At 36.3% G+C, this 19,947-nt stretch overlaps 1 protein-coding gene across 2 annotated transcripts in view; it reads left to right on the top strand.

Annotated features, from left to right (window-relative positions):
• The window catches only part of PCMT1 (protein-L-isoaspartate (D-aspartate) O-methyltransferase), a 34,587-nt gene extending 14,804 nt beyond the window's left edge, over positions 1-19,783 (top strand). Inside the window, exons 5-8 of one of the 2 annotated variants that reach the window (XM_026844909.1) lie at positions 3,171-3,291; positions 7,904-7,989; positions 9,609-9,778; positions 17,526-19,783. In XM_026844909.1, coding sequence (XP_026700710.1) covers positions 3,171-3,291; positions 7,904-7,989; positions 9,609-9,778; positions 17,526-17,538 — 390 coding nt within the window. In that variant the 3' untranslated portion in view covers positions 17,539-19,783. Of the gene's footprint in view, positions 1-3,170; positions 3,292-7,903; positions 7,990-9,608; positions 9,826-17,525 lie in introns of both variants that reach the window. The other variant, XM_026844910.1, reaches the window with a different exon arrangement.
• Positions 19,784-19,947: the final 164 nt, after the last annotated feature.

Raw genomic sequence — 19,947 nt, 5'->3', positions numbered from 1 at the left:
TGTGATTAGTACTCATTTCTTATCTTAGTCAATACTAGATGGTTGAGTTAAAGGGCTCAATAAATTCTGTGATGTGAAGAAACTGCCTAGAAGGGGAAGGTTTTTTCCTTGATTACATTGGAGTGGTTACTTTATAGCTTGAAGGAAGGAGATGTTTGTCTTATCCAACCCTATTTTTGTGTTATCTTGTGAAGCTATGAATGTTCTCATTGTGATCAATTGTCATGTCTTCCTGCTGTGCTGAGAGCTTAGTGAGACCTAAAAGACTCCTATTTCCACAGGAAAATATATTGTACGTATGTAAATTGTCTTTGAATTAAACTACTTTTTTCTTCTTGTTACTACAGTGTGTGTGCATCACTATAGGAATCTATTTAATTGAAGTTAGATATTAATTTATATTCTTTTTGCATCTTCTCCAAGTAACTTAATCTCTGGGTTGTTTAGCCTGTACATAGGGAATTCTCCGTGGTTCTGAGCTATCTTACATCAGGAAAAAAAGATGAAAATATTTGGTTTATGATGGCTGTAACTACAGTACTGTTAGGCTAATTTAAGTAGTGGAATATAATCAGTTCTTCCTTCTTCAGGACTTAATCACTGCTTAACTAGCAGGGACCTTCATTAAACTGCCAACTAGGTGGCTTTTTTTTCTCTTTCTGAGAATTCAATTTGGAATATGTTTATGCATATGATAAAATATCATGTGAGTTTTTTTGCTACTTAGTTTTCTGTTTTCAAGCACTGATCTGTTGAGTCTTGATCACTTATGGTTTCCTGTGTTAAGAATTAGACAAGAATGTTTAGGACTGGGCAATGCATTAGCAAAAGTATTTATGTTTTTTAAGTGCTAGCTGCAAAATTTTTTAAAAATAGTAGTTGAAATAAGTTAGCCAAATTGCAGTTTAGAGGAAATCTTAAATGTCACCTTTTTCAACTTTCTACCTATTATTTTTGGTCTGACTTTGGAGTCAATAATCAAGTGCTAGTGTGCATGGGAACTCCAATCCTATGAGTGTTAAAACTTTTGTCAGTTATGTGTATTTCTCACTAAAAACTTATGAATGCGTAGAGGAATAGCTATTTTTGTTAAGACATAGTAAGTTGTGGTTGTAGTTTTTTCTTTTAAAACACCTATATCAGAAAAGCTAAACATCTGCAGAGGAGTCAGAATTACCACAAAAAGGAAATCTCTTTCCAATTTTGCTGAGATTAATCCCACTGTCGTCTTATTGCCATATGAATGTCATGTTCCTCTTCATACCACCAAGGTGGATTCAGCTGTGGAATGCCTTACAGCCATGTGTTTTATGAAACACTGGATAAATGCTTTTGTCCTGTTTGATAGCTTTGTTACTGTGCAATGTGGATCTTGCTTCATCCACTTGAATGAATGTAGTTAAAGACAGTATATACTGCTCTTTTCTCTGTGAAGTTCTTTATAACAGTAACTGAAGCTTGAAAGAAGTATATTACAGGGAATGATGGTAAAGTGTTTTGCTATCAAAATCTGATTGGGGATGTGCTTGCTCAATCATGTGGATGTTTCTTCTCAGTCTACTTGAGATCTAGAATGAATAGCTTTCATTTGTGGCACAGGTACCTGAGTGGACATTGATGTCAGGACAACTTCTGTGATGATGATCTCATTTGTGGTACTTCTGGGAAAGCTTTATATTTACTTAAACTAGTAAAACATCTTTAAGATTTTTGTTTGGGTTTTCATGTTGAACTGCTGTGATAAGCTTATCTACATACAAACTTAAGTTTATTCGCTTTTAAAGGTTTCTGGCAAATTGAAAGAATTGTAGTTTTCATCCTGTAAGTACTGGAATTATAAAAAGAGTGGGGTATATTTTTATTCCAAAATTATGCCATTTTTCTATTGTCTCAATTGTACGCACTTCAAAGTTTCAGGGTAAATGAGGACTCAGTGTAACGGATGGTGACATGCAACAGGAGGTTCTCTTTCTTTATATCAGGCTATTTCATGCTATGACCATTTTTCTAAATTTTTATTTCTCTGACTACTCTGGATCTTTTGCAAGCTTCTGGTATGACTGACTGCCAGGCATTCCTCCAGATGGCAACCTGTGGTTGTCATGTGTCTTGCCATGTGTCTTGCTCTGTTTCAAAGGCTAGGCTGGTGGTCTTCCACTTGGAAAGAAGAGGTAACACTGCTCTTCTGATGCTTTTAACATAGGACTTGCCCGTAATAAACCAGAAAAGAATCCTCATGATATTGATAACCAGTTATTAATTTTCCATGCCTTAGCAACATTAAAAGGTAAGATATAGAAGCATAACCAATGTATTCATGTGTGTCCAAAGACAAAGTTGTGTGACACCATGGGCTGCTAGGACATATTCTGCCATTGCATTCTTTCAGCTGGATCCTGTTAAAAATGGTCAGATTTTAAGATATCTTTTTCTCCTCTCTACAAAACTGGAATAATTTTTCTGGAATAAAGACACAACTCCAGAATAAATACCTGTAATGGAGAAGTTTTTGTTAGCAGGCCTCTTTTGCCCTCAGATGCACACATCTTTTGTGAGTGAGGAGCTCTCAAAAGTTCCACTCTTCCTGTGGAAGAGAGCTGTAAATCTGAAAGTAGGTTCATGAATGCAAGGATAGGTGGAAGATAGTTTGTCCCTGATTGTTAATTGCTGCATTTGCTTCAGAAAGAATAAGCCTCTTGACATAACTTAGAATAAAATGCGTGACTTGCTATTTTCCTTGAAGTAAGATCTCTAGAATAAATTTATTCTTTAAGTAAGTTTATTCAGCATGAAAGGAGATTAGTTCTAGTCTTTGTCCTTGAAGTTGTTACTTTCTATTGCAGGTAATGCAAATACTCATGATCAAATTTCACTTCTAAAAATTCAGAGAAGAAATCTCCATTAATAGTATAACTTAACTGAATCACATATTGAAAAGATCACTGTAACAAGCATTTATAAGACTGTACTGACAAACTTTAATTACCAGTTGCTTCTAGCAGTCAGAATGTGTCATTCCAAGCAGCAGTTTTAATAACATTGGGAAAATATACTACCATTTCGCTGTCTTTGATTTTATTTTAGAGAAGTGGGCTCAGGAGATCGAAATACTCATTCTATAAATAAATCAAAACTAGCAGAAATTATTCAACTGTATATTTTTATTCCAGGTTGGTCCCAAAGGACAAGTTGTAGGAATTGATCATATCAAAGAACTAGTAGATGACTCAATAAATAATGTCAAAAAAGATGATCCCACATTGCTGTCTTCAGGAAGAGTGAAACTGATTGGTGAGCATCAGACTGATATACTTACTAATTAAACTGATATTCTTTCTAGCAGCTGGTTGAAAATGACTGGAATTGGATGTGGTTAAAATTTCTAATTTAAGAAGTTAGACCAAAGAAAGAAGAGTGAAATGAAAATTTAAAAATCCAAGTTGTTTCTAGGCCTTTGAAAAATGTCATCATCACACAGTTTTGAGAAAATGACTTCTGGTAATCTTAAAGAGTATGTAGTCATTCTGTTAGAGAAGCTTAAGTGAAGTGTGTTCCAGTGGAAATACTTTACATGCTGTAGGTCTGTCATGTTAAATTTGCTGTTCAAAATTGGGTTTGAATTTACAACTTTCCTTGAATAAATGTACTGTCATCTAAATTTGAGCATTTTAACAAAGCCTTCATACTTCTGTTATAGTAATTGAGAAAGATGCACTCAGAGTCAAGTGGAAAAAGTACTAGATTGGCAGTATGGATCGCTGAAGTTTTTCACTTGTTTTTAAAATTAACAGTATTTGTGTGTTAGGGAAGTAATTAAGTGACACCAAACTACTTTAATTCAATCAGAGTTACTGAGAGAAAGAATGCAAAAATTATACAAGGACAGTGAACTTTGTAAATAATACTTTTTTGCCCAAAAAGATCCTTTTTTTTTTTTTTTTTTTCTTACAAGAGCACTTGGAAAAATTATTATTATGTGATGTTTGGCTCTTACCTTAATTACCATTTTGATTCTTGGTCTGTTTTTGTAAATGAGGGACTTCTCTAAATCTTTTTTAAGCCAATCAACACATGTATTTGTACATGTGTATAAAATGCATTGTCCTTCACTGAGAACACTTAAGCCTTAAACCTTCTTGGAAAAGAAGTTATACTGAGACTGTTGGGACTGAAGAGGGGGAATGGGGGGATAATTTCCATTGTTGCTGTACAAGAGCAATTTGGATTTATGTTTCTGGTTATACCTGAAACAAACTCTGGTGCTCTTGGAAGTCTAGAATTCTAAGTAAACATAATCATCTCTATTATGTTTGACTATGTAGCAGGGTGACTAAGAGACTTCTGAATAGTTTTGTTGCAAGGTACATTCAAAACAAGTACAGATGGACGAGTAGCACTTGTGTGAATTAGGTGAAGAAGAATTTCAACTGTGTTGGATTCCTGGGGGCTCTTTGATGTGAAACTAGAATCCAGGCAGAGTCTTTTTTTAAAACAAAACAACAACCAAAAAACCCAAACTCCCACCTCCCCAACAAACAGACAAAACCCCCTGAAAACCCAGGGTTGATTGGTGATGGGAGCTGTATGAATTAAGACTAGCTAAGTCAGTTGCTGGCTTTTCATAAGTATGGTTCAAACATTCTCCACTGCTTTGTCACACCTCAGATATGGCATTACTGCATTTCAGAAGCATCAGCGTTATTTTGGGGTGTCTTTGTAATAGAACTGCACTGAGAATTTGGGAATAGGTATACGTAGGGGGTGTGTGTGTGTGTATATGTATATATCTCTCTCTCTATATATAGATATATATAGATATAGATATTAGTTTGTGTGGTTTTTTGCCTTTTTTTTTGGGGGGGTGGTAGTTTGATTTTTGATTTGTTTTTTCTTAAAATCAGGAGGGTGCCTTTGAGGTGAATCTCTCAACTGCTTCCACTTACCACACTTTGGCTCACATGAGAGTAGTCCTGGAGAGCACAAACTTTGATGCCTTTTGGATGAAACTAGACTGGATTATGTGCTCTGAAAAGCAACCAAATATGTTTGATATGTTAACAGATATTAAGCCAGTAAGACTAGAACGAGACCAGAGTGATCATTCTGAAATGCGTATGTTGCATAGACATCAGGTTCTCAGCAAAAACTGTTCTGCTGTACAGAGCTGCTTCTATTGTACTGCACTATTTGCTGATGCAGACATAGCCAGAGGGGATGAGGGTATTTTAACCACAGTGAAGTAGTTTTCTTCTGTTTCTGTGCTCACGCTACAACTATGTGAAACAAGTCTGCATAGAGACACTGAAGGCTTGAGCACCCTGATCAAGAGATCAAGTTTAGGTTCAAAAACCATTTTATGTCAGAAAGTCCTGACACTACCTTCCCCCTTGTCACCACCTGCCACCCACCATCATGATTACTTCATGAACAGGCTGGAGGATCTGAGTAGGGTAGGTGGTGTTATTCAGGATATAAACACAAGCTCAAAATTTGGACTGCCATTTCACTTTGGACATTGAATAATATAATCATTTGTATCATATTGAATATATGAATGCTAACTTAACTTTTTTTTTTTCTAATTTTCTGGATATCTAAAAGTGTGTTCCTATTGTGGGTAGATATATACCCGACTGCTGTAACCAGGAGAATTTTTGTGAATGTTAAAAGGAAAGAGCCGTCCTGTGCTTGATGCATATAAAGGACCATGATGGTTTTTTTGGTGGGTGTGTGCTGATTCTGAAGATAGTAGCTTTGGTTTGGACTGTTCATTCTAAGAGCAAAGGGTTTAGATGTTTTGGGTCCTTTTCACCACTGTCAGTGAAGTGATAAGATGTGCAGACTTCTCTGGATAGTGCGTAAGGTGCATTTAAGTCTCAGGATACAAGCCTTCTTCAGAAGACAACTTAGCGGTTTCTTTCACAGTTGTTTTTTCAACTTCTCAATCTCTTCCTTTGACAGCAGTACTGGAGATCACTGTTTCTAACGCCTACTGCTGCATCTTAGGGAAAAATGGTCTGTCTCACTGTGTAACTCACATAATTCAAAACAGTATCTGCTGTATGAGTTAAAGAACTTGTTCTATGTTGCCTTCTCTGATGGAACAGCAGCTTGATACAGTAACATATCCTTCCTCTTTAAAGGAGGTATACAGTGCTGCTGAGATAGAAGCAAATATAAATTATTTACTTGACTGCAGTGAGGTGGTTGTTCCAGCAGAACTCATTTTGGGAGAGTGAGAGAGATTAAGCCTTGGAAATACTGGAACTTTCATTACTGGCAACAGTAATAAAAGCTTACTTAGTGAAATTGGTGATGGATAGGCATAAGTTCTTTTGAAGCATTGGTAGTTCTTGTTTGGTAGCTTCTGCCTGTGGCCCTCGGTTGGTGCTTGTGCTGCTCAGAATTGATGATATGAGAAAATAAGTCACTGAGCTTTAAGGGGCTTCTCAGCTACTGAGAAAATGTGCTCTCTAGCCCTTAAGCTTTGGTGTAGAAGGTCTTTGCAGGGTCTTGTTTCAGGACCTAATATAAAAGATGACAAACTCCTCAGTTCTAATTGTTTCAAGGAGCTGTCCAGATCTTCCTGTATGCTCTTGGATACTTAAAGGTGTTGTTACTGTTTAGGTGGCCCTCCCTATCACTGAGATCAAAATGAAACCTGCTGTGGCCACCATGTATATGTCCTGCCTTGTGAGTTGTTGGAAGGCAAAACGTTGGCAAACTTCTTTTGACTCATTCAGCCTTTTAATTAGCCTGTGATAATAATGATTGCACAGAAGTCAAAGCTCAGTCTGAAGACAGGAAACCCCTAACTACTTGTGCTGAGCAGAGGACTGTGTTTGTTAGTCTCCTTCCTTGATCGATTACTCGGAGTTCTGCACTCAGAGTATGAATTTATGGATGGTTTAGCCTCACTTACTACTTCTGTTCCTAAGTAACTCCAGAGAGAGCTTGCCTAACTTGCTCTGATTTTTTTTGTTGGTTTCCTGTAAATACTGTGGATGCCACATTCACATCATCTTCTTTCAAAACTTAACTCAGGGTCTAGTTTAGTTTGCTATATTTCAGTGTCTTAAAAGCCCCAATCTCTTCTCCTTCCATCAGACGTAACCAGGATGGTATGAAGCATCTGTGTTAGGCTGCTTTTCCATGAGTTCTCTACCAAAGCTGAAGTTGTACTGGTAGCCCTCTGAGTTAATTATTCCTAATATCTTCCAAGCAGCTACATAGAGCTTTAGCCATAGGTCTGACCTGGCTATCCTGTTAGTCCAGCAGTTGTCCGCAGGAAGGATAGAGACACCCATCTGCTGCCAAAGGGGAGTGTGAGGGGATTAGTGTGGTACTTCATTAATGCATTAATGTAGGTGTGGACTTCCAAGAGGAAGTGCAGTTACAGGTGTGTAGTCCATGTGAATACTTGCTTTGTCTTTTCCTCACTTTTGGAATCTTCTCATACGTGCTTCTGAGGTTTAATGCTTTAGACTTATGATTTACATTACATTTAGGAATGGTGTGCATGAAGGCAAGGCAAAGCAAAGTGTATGTACTAAGAGGGTAAATGAGGGGGGAAGTTACCTGCATTAAACTAGCAGTATCTTTCCTGGGTAGGCCGTGTGTCTCCAAGAACTTCCATTATAAATCCATGCTTTCTAATTTCAGGTGCTTCAATAGTATTTCATATCTTTTGTAAGTGTGTGTATGTATGTATGAGGATGTTTTGTTGCATCTATTTTACAATTGTGTTATTATTTTTAAACTGACTTCCTCATGTTGTTACTGCTCAGCAGAATTTTAAGTTGAAACCTGAGCATAGCTTTTTATCTACCTATAGATATGGCAGATCAGCTATTTTCTCCACTCCTTTTGAAAATGTTAAAAAAAAAAAAGTGTTTTCTTGCAGTGGGAGATGGAAGAATGGGATATGCAGAAGAAGCTCCCTATGATGCGATTCATGTAGGAGCTGCAGCACCAGTTGTGCCCCAAGCAGTAAGCTTTTATGTTTTATGTGTGTGATTCAGTAATCTCTTAGCTGTAAAGAACACTTTATATTTTTATATATATATATATATATATATATATATATATATATATGTATATGTATATGTATATATATATATATATGTATGTAAAATGCTTGATAGACTTGCACTGCTGGGAGTATCAGTGGGCAGTGTGGTATTACTATATGGTGTGGGTTTTTTGTTTCTGTTATAAATGGGTTTCCTGTTGGTTTGCAAAAGCTGTATGTTCTAATAACTCTCCTCTCTCCTAAATAAACATACACTCTTTACACAGTAAAGCATAACCCTCTATTACAACAATGAACTGGAACTTGTTATTTAATAAATTAATTTGTTTTTACCAAACATTGAATTACAGAATTTGAGTATTTGTTTCCCAGGTTCCAAGGCATTGAGCCTGCTGGAAAAGTAGCATGCTCAGCTGGAAATACAGACATTGCATGTGTTCGTAGCTTTAAGAGTGGATACAGCGTAGTTCTTACTAGAGAAGCTGAAGAGTAACTAGGGACTTTAGAGTGTGCATACAGAAAGTCCATTCTTGCGGATAAGATTATTTTTTTTCTCATCCTTTCATCAGGTGAATGGGAACATATAACATGATTTTGATATGCTAGATACCAGTTAGGTTTCTTTACATCTGAATTTTAATGAGGGGTAGTGAAGGACTTGAGGTTTGAGGTGCTATAGGCAGGTTAGACATTTCCAGACATTGGCTGTTATTTTATTTTTTTGTTTTATTTTAGGGTGTGTATGTGCAGGAGTGTTCCCAGCAAAGTGTTGACAGATGACAAAAGATAATTTAAAACTTATTAGTGAATGAAGCAGTTCTTAATTAAACTTTTGTTAGTAACAGGGATTAAGATTTTTTTTCATGGTGTCTGGGAAGTCCTGAATTTTCCTTGAGACTACTGTGATTAACATCCTCCTTTAATTATAAAAGTGAAAAAAAATCCAAGCATTTCTCTCAAATGTTCTGTTACTTGTCACTTGTCTTAGTCATACTCATATATTTTAGACTAGTTTCATAAAATACTGTTCCATTCACAGAATGAAAGAGGAGCTGTGGGTAGTGGGTGTATTGTAGACAACTTAAAATTATTCCAGGAAGATAAATTTTAAAAAGGCACAAGCCGCAAATTTTATTCTGAGGGCTTAAGGGGAGATCAGTTACCTGAAAAATGTTAGACAACAGGCCTGTACTAATGCACAGTAAGTATCAAATGGTTAAAACTTGCAGTTTAAAAAGATTGAATCAACTGTAAAAATAATGTGGTTTACATATTTTTTCCCTCTTGTGTAGAAACTAAAACTGCAACCAACCCATTTAATCCAATTACTATTTTACCTTCTTTTGGAATTATATTAAATGATTGTGTATGTTTCTGTAATACCAGATGTTGTACCATGTTGTTGTGACACTCTCATTTCTAGTGCATTTTTTTATTTTTCCTAATTGAAATAGTTATCTGCTGCATAGTAGTAGATGTATAAATTGTGGCAAAGCTATTAATCTAATGTAACAAACTTTGGATCCAGTTTCTCTGAAGTGGCTGGTTACATTCTAATCTCTGTGTTGTGTTCTAGCTTATAGATCAGTTAAAACCTGGCGGAAGATTGATATTACCAGTTGGTCCTGCAGGGGGAAACCAGATGCTCGAACAGTATGACAAGCTAGAAGATGGCAGTGTCAAAATGAAGCCTCTGATGGGAGTGATATATGTGCCTTTAACAGATAAAGAGAAGCAGTGGTCCAGGTGGAAGTGATTTTCTGTTCCGCTTACTTCTTCCACACACATGCAAGGTGAAAGGGTGTGAATTTTAAGCAGATAGACTGCAAGGCCTGCCTTTGCTGCTGTCACTGCTTTCTGCTCCTCCATACCATGAAAAGTGACTCAGTCTGCATTACTACATCACCAAAAGGAGGTTATGCTAAGTCTGAGTTAATTTAAAAGCAGAAGAAAAATATTGCATGGGTTGCACTTTGTCTCTTTTGGACATGTTTTGTCTTTGGTCTGTTGAAGTCTTTGGTCTGTTGAAGTTTTTTATTTGTTGTTTTGAACATAGTATTTTCTAAATTTAAACTTCCCTTCTAATGAACTTTTTATAACTAGGTTGCCAGTAATTAGGGTAGAGTGTAGAATGCTACCTAAAAATAAATATTGTTTTGTCCTGTAAGTTAGTGGTAATTGGGTGTTCATTTTTTATTTTTCTGAAATGTCACAAATGAAGCAAAATCTTTGTAAAATCCTTTTTGGAAAATACAGTTAATATTGCGAGCACTTTTCTCTCTGTTCCAAATAGCAGAAAGTGGAAAAAGTAATCCCTTCTTCCCTAAACTATAAATGTAGCATTCAGAAAATTTTCTCAGGCATGTTACTAGAAGTCTGTCATCTGTCTGTGATGGGGACATATTTGTATTTGCCAGCACAGCAAACTCTAAAGGCCTTTCTAGAGGTAGTAAACCTTCCAATTTGCTGAATTGAATGGCCAGTAACATAGACATAACACAGCTGTTAGTTTAAACCATGCTAGGCATTAGTATGCGAATGAACAAAGCAGCAGTCCTGTTTTGCTTCCTGGCAGAAAATGCTTGTGGATGTATTATCTGCGTTAATGAAGTGCATAGACGTGTATTAGTTCTGAAAAAAACTTCTGAGCTTTAACTTCTAAATTTAGATTTTGGGGTTTTTTTTCCCTTGATATTCTGGAATATATAGCTTGTGGTTTGGGTGCTTGAGTACTCAGAGTTTAAGCTATCAAGATGTCTGTAAAAAGTACAAATAAAGCAGTTTGCGTTACTGCTGCTTACTGAAACCTCATTTCAGTGTTTCTGGGATTACTGTATAGCCACCACGTACAGATTACTCTTGGAACAACATTAATGAGTCACTGCTTAGTTCAAAGCTTGTGAAGCGTGCTCGCTATTCAGATGTTTTGTATTTGTTATGCAAATGAATACTCTGTCCTTGAATATTGCCAGTATTTCCTCAGCGTGGTATTCAGGGGTTTCCTGCCTCTTGTAAGACTTGGGAAGTCTTGCTTTGTGGTTGGTTTCCTCCTCTGACAAATGTGGTGGATTTTATTCAAGTTTGGAGTCCATGCTCTGCTTACTCTAGTAAAGAGAAGTATTCTTCTTAAGTCTTCCTTTTCCAGAGAGATGTTACAGATTTTTCTGCATTTCCACATAATCTGTTTATAGTAGCAGTTGTGGGGTTTTTGTAGCAGCAATGTGTGTTTAATAAACAGTATTTATAAGAAGAGTTTCTGCAATGACATTAGTTATCTTTTGCTGCTAGTGAAGGTGGTATAGTGTATGAAGGACTAGAATTCTAAGGTCTTTGCATCTTTTCTGTGCAGTTTTGTATTCTGTTTTCTCTGCTAGCTCAAGCAGAACTAATAGACTGTCTTTGGGCCTTCTTTGGTCATGAGTATTGTGGGGTTCTTTTCCCCAGATTTTCTTACCAGTTTCTGTTGTTTTCTGAAATACTTCTTGGTTTTATTTATTTTTAATTTAAGCGTTAAGAATATACACTGGTGTTAACAGAAAAGGTAAGTGCTTAGCCTGAAGGGTTAACTTGATCACTACAGGGGCATAGAAGGTGTTTCATGCTATGTACATTTAAATTTGGTTCAGGCTTGGAAATCTCTGTTAAAGAAAGTCTCATAAGTCCACTTCATGTAACGTTTGTTTTTTCTTTAATTGTCGTGATCTGAAGAAAATTCCTATTCCCTTCTCAAAGATAACTGCCAGTGCACTGCTGACCCTACAGGAGGTCACATCTGGTTTTGTTGTTGTTTTTCCTTATTGGTGAGTCCAAAGTATATGGTCAGCCAGCTGCTGCTAAGGAAGCTCCTAATTATAAACCAGCATTTGTTATCTGTGCTAGCATCAAAGATGAAAGAGGTATTTCTTATGCACTTACTAGATTTCAACTTGATCTTCCTTAAATTGTGGAAGACCTATGAGCAGAGATCAGTTAGAGACTCCTCTGAAAGAGCATCTTTTAAGTCTTTCTGTAATAAAAAGTGTTAGTGTAGGAGAGACTCTAGTTGTTGTAAATGTAAAGTTCATTGAACAATCATCTTTATTTTGGAGTAGCTCAAGAGTCCTATGTGTTTAGCTTGTCATTCTCTTAGTTTACATTATGTAATGCAATTTCATTCGTAATATGGGTAACTTTCATCATGTTAAGAATTGGTGTCCCTTCACAAAATATAGTCGATAGGTCAGCAGCATTTTCCTAGTCTAATGGACTTTCCAATTGGCAAGAAAGAAGCCCCCTGAATTTTTGCTTAGCCCTTCATATGTTGGAGAAGTTAGTACAGTTCCTTACTAGGGCTGCAAGGTGCTCTTTGCAAAGCAGCACAACAGTGACTTGATCTCTATGTGGTGTCTGAGGTCAAACCTGCCTTCAGATGTTTTGCATCGTTCTTCACTATGTAAAACTGGAACTTCTAGCAAAAGAAAATCTGAACTAGCTGGAAGGAAGAGACTCCTTGGATTTCAATCAATTGATGTTGTGCTAAATAAAGAATCTTATTTTGTGAATATTATGATTTCTTCAAATTTAGTTCATCATTTTCTAGTTTGGATTTAGCTGCAGTAGTATTTTTAAGCTCCAAATATTAGTACTATTCTTCTCAAATGTGACTCCATGGGACATTTGGAAGAAGCATATACACAGGAACCCTATCTCTGGTACAAAATTAGTGTACCAGAGATCCAGCAGTAGGTGTTTACTTAATGTGTACCAGTAGGTGTACCACATGCTGGTAAGGTTGTTTATCCTTTCACGTAAAATTTTCCTATTATTAATTGGGGTTTTTTCTTACTGGTAAGTAGGGAGAAGATCTCTTGTGCTACACAGTGGAGAACACAGCTTATTTGCTACCTTATTGGCAATTCTGGTGTAAATGAGGATCCTCTCTGGTTTTACTTCTCTGTGCAAGTTCACTTACTACTTCTATGGAGAGATAAAGAAACAGAATTGCTTGGGCTGGAAAAGACCTTTAAGATCATTGAGTCCAACCATTAACCTAGCACTGCCAGCACTAACCTATCAAGTCCAGCACTAAACCATGTCCCCAAGCACCACATCTACAGGTCTTCTAAAATACCTCCAGGGATGGTGACTCAGCCACTTCTCTGGGCAGCCTGTTCAGGGCTTCACAACCCTTTTGGTGAAGAAATTTTTCCTAATACCCAATCTAAACTTCCCCTGGTGCAACTTGAGGTCATTTCCTCTTGTTTTATTGCTTGTTACTTGGGAGAAGAGACCATCACCCACCTCACTACAACCGCTTTTCAGAAACTTGTAGAGAGTGATAAGGTCTCCCCTCAGTCTCTTCTCTAGACTAAACAACCCCAGTCTTATTCTAAGATCTGTGCTCAGACCCTTCACCAGCTTTGTTGCCCTTCTTTGGACACGCTCCAGCACCTCAGTGTCTTTCTTGTAGAGAGAGGCCCAAACCTGAACACAGTATTCAAGATTCAGCCTCAGCAGTGCCAAGTACAGGGGAACAATCACTTCAGTAGTCCTGCTGGCCACACTGTTTCTGATACAAAGAGAAACAAACAGTTTAAAGAGCACTTAGAAATGGGTCTCTTGCAATCTTGTATTTTATTTCCAAACAGTCAGCTGGTTTTTAAACTTACAAATAATTTGTAGTAATGCAATATTTTAAGTGTGATGCTAAAATTATATTTGCTGATTAAAAAATTACAATGACAGTATAGCCTTTCTGAGCAAAAACTGCAGTGATTAGACTGGGGCTGCTACTGTATCCCACTTATCTGTACAAACAACATCATTAAGCACCCTTTTGGAAAACATAAGGAAATATTCTAATATATTTCTGCTTAGAAACTCTTATTTAGTGTTTTCAAATGCTCCTGAGGAGCTGGTTATCTAGTTTCAATTGAAATTAGCAGGAATTGTTTGCCCAGAATTCCTTAGGCCATGCAGGGTAATGACTGTGGTTGAAGTTTTTATTTTACATTGGCAAAAAGAATCTCTGCACAAAATTTTTTAGGTTAAATTTAAAATGTATGTATTATGCAAAAATGCATGTGGTGTAACTGATATAATAGGTTGCAGAGAAAATTCTTTTTTGTTTTAACCTACTCAATTTGAAGATTGATCATAGCAAATAATGAATATAACAGCACTTTTCAGATTAAAATGCTACAAATCCAGATGTTGAATCTAGTTACTTCTAAAATTACAAAGGGAGAAATAATCAGCTGCTGAAAAACTGAGTAGATACTGAAATTCAGAGTGTAGCCTAACATGAATTAGTAATACAGTATCAGTAATGACAGCATATTTTTCATAGATGAATGATGTGTCAAAAAGGGAAAGTCAAATGCTGCCTAATGACAAGAAAATTGAAGTGGATCAAAAAGTGAGTTACAGATCTCAGATAAATTTATAAATGCTTGTTCAAATAGATAGAGACAAATTGCAAAACTTCATGACTTGTATCACAAACTTCTGTCGTTTCTTATTGTTGATAAGATTTGTGATTTTTTTTTTTTTTAACATAATAAACTCTGACATTTACCTGAAATGCTACCTATTAGATTCTTTTGAGAATGTTTCTTAGTTTGTTGTTGGATACTCCTAATGGAACTGTGGAATATTCCTGTATGTGTTTTCCCTACTAGCAAGCCAAAATTTTTCAAACTTTCTTAAATTTATTTTTAGAATAGTAATTTTGAGCTAATGACTTCTGAATTTTGCTTTAACTTGAGTTTAGAAAGTTGATTTGATGCTTTGATTAACAATATTAGATGAGTGATTGTCTTTCTAGAATTCGAAGGGCCTGAGAAGGACTGTTGACATAAAACCCAAATATATGTATTGCTTACTAAGCAGGAGCTAGTTAGCAGATTGGAAAGAGTGCATATATGAAGGTGGAGAGAAATTACAGGATTTGTGTGATAATCACAGCAAATAGTTGTGGCCAGGAAAAGGGAGAAAAAATTAAATTAACTAGTAGATCTTTCCTATGGTTCTAGAGGACAACAGGATATTTTAACAGGGAAATAGAAGTCATCGTTTGAGTCTTCTTTTAACCTTTGTAGTAGGATAGATCTTGAACTGCTGGGAGGATCAGCAAGTATCCTGTTTTTTACCAGTAGTTGAGATCTGGTAGATTTCAGAGCTTGGCAGCTTCTAATTCATAGGGCTGAAGTTGAGATCAATTGATGGCTGTTTGTTGACATTTAAGTCGGAAAGCTAAGAAGTGTTAACTACCTGATGATCTAAGACTTTTCTGTAACTTTCTAATATATATAATCCACTAGTGTGCATATAAACTCAGCTTCTCCTAACAGTAGAAAAGCTGCATAATTTTAACACATACATCATGGATTAGTTTGGGCTGGCATGATGTTGTCAGATTAATGAGAAAAATCTCTTGGTGGAAGCTGATGCCCTTAATACAGTAAATGTTCTAATAAACAGAATATGAAAATCTTTAGTTTGAAAGTAACATCTAGGATATGCTTAACAGGAGCGTTCTGTGGTCAGGAATAGCTTAAAGCAATGCAAAATAACAACAACTAAAACATTGGCATGTTAGCATCACTTGTTTGAATTCTGAGTACAAATGCCATTTTGTAAAAGAAAAAACAAAACCAACAAACCACATACTTCAAATACCTCAAGTGTGTTAGCAACAGTATGCAAAAGCCTTGCCAATGTCTGTGGCTAGGTAAAATTATCCTGTTTAATAGTTTCAGAGTAAATATGAAATTTTTCTTGGCCTTACAATTTCTTGAAGATCTAGGTTGGCTTTAAAGGATTAAGATTTATTTGTCACAGCAAATGGCCAGGCTTTTACAGAGCTATGAAAGTATATGGTAGGAATCTAAGATGAAAATGACATCAGCAATTGGGCATGAGAGTATAAACAAGCAATAGCAGTAGACATTACGTATGCTTTTTGAAGTTGTAAATAATTGATGATGCAGCTCCTGGAAGCATTAAGGATGAATGAAGTACTTGTCCTAAATTCACTGACACTGCATTTTAATCTAAGTATCAGATATTCATTTATTTTTATCTGTTAAAGTAAGCAAATACCCATTCTGTGAAATAGGCAAATATGGAGGACTTCCAAACCTTTGGCTATAAACAGATTTTTTTCTTTACCCCTGCCAAGATGTGTTCTTCCTCCCTTCTGCTTTTTTCTGCTTTCTGTAGTTACAGCAACAGTCTGAAACTGTATGATTAGTACCTCACTGTTAGAAGGCAGTGCAAAGTGCAAAGAATGCAAATATTTATCACTAACAAATCACAAGGTTTGCATCCCGTCTGCATTAGATAGAAAACTAGTCATTTAAGCACTAGTTGCAACAGCCTTTTCAGTTGCTTTTAAAATGTTTTGCATGCTGTCATTCCATGCTATAGGTTTCCTGAAGGATAATGCCTTTTTAACTTTAAAGCTTCTGCTTGTGTGCATGTAGCACTATATTTTTGTGGGTTAGTTTGCATGATAGCTGGGAATACTATTGTGTATTGAGCCAGCAATCACATTAATGAAGTTCTTAATTCAGACAGTGTTTACTTTGGCTAATGAGGTTTGCTGCACCTACTAAAAGAAAAATTCCAGCAAATTTATTGTGAGTTTATAGATCGCTTGTGCCTTGTGGGGGGGGGAAGCAAACACTTCTATTTCCCAACATTCATAACAGCACAGTGCACAGCTTTCAGATTTGATGGGACATTTTGCATTAAAGTTAATGCTTTAGAAATATTTAAAGGACTTACTAATATATGATAATTTCACTGTTGGAATATGGGTTCTATGGGTTTTAATGTGTTTTAAATGTCCTGCAGGAACAAAAGCCTGCATTTTCTAGATACTTGTAGTGATTTAGAGAGACTTCTTGATGGATCCTTTCTCCTACCTGAATCTCTTTTTAACATGCAAACATATCCCTCCCTGCTCCCACCCTTTCCATAACATAGTCCTGATTTAGCATAGTTCCTTTAGGAGCTGACAGAGCTCCTCTGTGAAATAAATAAAATAGGTCGTATAAACTGCATGATAATTGATGTGGGACTGTGTTCCTGGTTTTCTTGAGAGACTGCAGCTGAAGCAAAACGTGCCTTTTTGGCAGCTACAGAGAATGTTTTTTGCCAGTACTGTCTAGTAAGTTGGCTCAGTTTCTTGCCAGCATGTAGCCAACAGAGTCTGGACGACAGGTAGCTGTGTAACTAGTTGTGTGGTGCGGGGGATGTTCATTAAAGCAAATGATTTATTAAAATTAAAAAAGGGACCCATATTTCACGATAGATAATTGTATTAGATGATAAGGGATTGCTGTTGCCTTTGGATTTATTTTTTTTTTTTCTTAAATGCTTGAAGAGATTTCTGAAGTTATGCTCATGTGCATGGGCACTTAAGTGTAATCTGATTCAATATCAAAAGTTGTCAAATATGATTTCCAAGGGGTGAAGAAACATAACTGCATGTGTTTTCTTTCTACAGGGATGAATTGTAAAAGCTACATCATCTTGACCCAAACATAGTGTTACAGTGGACTGCTCATCTCCAGTTCTAAAAGCTTTTTGAAAACCAACAGCATTGCAGCTTGTTTTGGACTTTGTTATACCGTTGTTATCAGCATGGAAAAGCGTGGTGTTTGTTTTATTTTTTTAGATGCTCAAGGCAAATCTGATAAAGAGATGGTGGAAAGTTTTATGTGGGCACTGTTTTATTTAACATGCCTTTATTTTACTTTCATCTGTTCAAAGTGAATTTCAGCAGAACTGCAGATAAGACCTGTAGCTTGTGAACTCTAATTTTGATGGGGGTACTTGAACACTCACTTCTCTCGGCTCCTATGTCCCTTGGTACAACTGCTTCTGTGCACCTTATGACACTACGTAGGTAATACCAGGTTTTCTGTGTTCCGATGTCTGCTAGATGCTACTAAAAGGAGATGAACTTCCTTTTTAAGCTTTTGACATGGTGTCATAGACTAGCATGTAGTAGATACAATCATCTGCTTTATTACCTTAAAACCAGGCATTTGTATATATTTAAACTTCCAAGACATCAGAGGTGGGTGGCCACTTTTATCAAACATTGATGTTCAAGTTGGACATAACAGACATGGCTTTTCCTTTCCTTCTAAAATTAATTAATAGAGTCTTGAAATTCTGTTTTGGTTTATAGCTCACTACTGATGTGATGATTTACATGGATTTAACTCCGTAAATGTGACATAAGCTGTGTCCCAATCACTGAACAGTTTATGCAATGCTGCTTTGCCAAATAAAATTGAAAGGAAAAGTAGGGTTGTGTGCTTGTGTGGAAGATTAGAATCAGTACGTAATAGACTACTGAGATATGGATTGCTAGATTCTTTATATAGAAAAAAAATCCAGTTTGGTTCTAAAAGAAAGTTGCTTTTGGCAAAGCCATTTGCTGTATTAATGTTCTCATTTTTTAACTGTGGGCACCCAGGAAAAATTTAGGCTTTTTAGAAAGTGAATTATTAATTGCTATGCAAGAAAACATGATACATGCAGAAGGGGTGATGAATACTGGACTCCTAAGTACAGGTAGAGCTGTAATTGTTCAGTTTTCATATAGAAGAGTAGTTGGAAGGTTATAAACCTTTTTTTTGCCCCAGATTTTCTGTTTTGGTACTGTAAAATGTCAACAGCAAATTGCAAAGCAGTACAGTAAGTTGGGCTTCTTTTGGAAAGGGGGAAAGTGTGTCCTGAGTCATCTTGTTCAGATTTGAGCAACCAGGAATTAAAGTAAACAGCATGTTATCATTATTTTCTTTTTTTATGGTAGAAAGGATTATAGAATAAAATATCTTGCATAAAAACAACCCATAGTAATCACTGCAAAAATATATTTGACTTTTTATGGTGGAACAGCAATAATTTTGTGATAGGATTAATCCCTGAAAGCATAAGGGTTAAAATTCAAAGGCATCTAAATATGAAAGAACAACATTTAAATAACCTTCCTTTTGAAGGTCTGCCCCATCCTATTCCTGTGTAAAAGATATGTATCAATTTATTTACATGTTTGGAAATTAATGTGCCACCTTCTGATCTGACTGCAGCCTGGGAGCACATACACAAGATTAATTTTATAAAGGAATTAATATAGCATGTATTCTAGAAAATACAATTCAGAAAAACCCACTTGCGTCTGACAAATTTGTACTAACCCACAATCAGTTGTGAATCTAGTTCTTGGTGTTGAAGTGAACTACCTTAAATGATGCATGCTAATGTTCAACCTTTTTGGTCACTGTATCATTCAATTTGAGTTCAGCTTTATTTACATCTCCTCACTAATTTAATCAGTTAAATGAAAGATACGAGCTCAACTGTATCCAAATTCTTGTCTCTGGACACAGTGTAATAAGCTAGCCTAATTTGAAAGAGGTGATAAAGCTGAGACCCGGTGACATCTTTTTTGGGGAGAACCGCTTCAGGAGGTGTAAGACTTCAGGGACCAAGGCTGTTGGGATTAGTGCACCTATTCCACTGAAGGGGTTGGTGTTAGTCAAGGTACTCAGACAGAAAGGAGTATCCAGGAGTAGCATTTAGGAATTGAAAAATAAAAACCCCTCCATGGTGGAGCAATGGTTCTGAAGTAAGAACTTCTTGGAGAAGAGGACAAGTTGAAATGCAGAAAATTTGAAGAGCTTGAAAAATGCTGTGTGAACTGTCTGAATTGCTACTTTGCCAAATAAAACAAATTGAGAGGAAGCTGTATCTAGGTGTCTGTCTGGTTTTGTGGTGGGGTTTTTTAACCTTCACAGGACTTAAGTCCAAAAAGAAAGCAAGCATGTACAAAACTACTGGTTTACTAAATGACCAGAACTATGTGTCTGTTTCCAGTTAATGGTTTGCAGCAGTTGCCAAGCCTGGTAATGCTA

Source organism: Athene cunicularia, assembly GCF_003259725.1.
Source record: "Athene cunicularia isolate RWA chromosome 3 unlocalized genomic scaffold, athCun1 chr3_part1, whole genome shotgun sequence".
In the NCBI taxonomy this organism is placed as follows: domain Eukaryota; kingdom Metazoa; phylum Chordata; class Aves; order Strigiformes; family Strigidae; genus Athene; species Athene cunicularia.
Note: the sequence above shows the minus strand (reverse complement) of the source record. Positions and strands in the feature narration are given on the sequence as shown.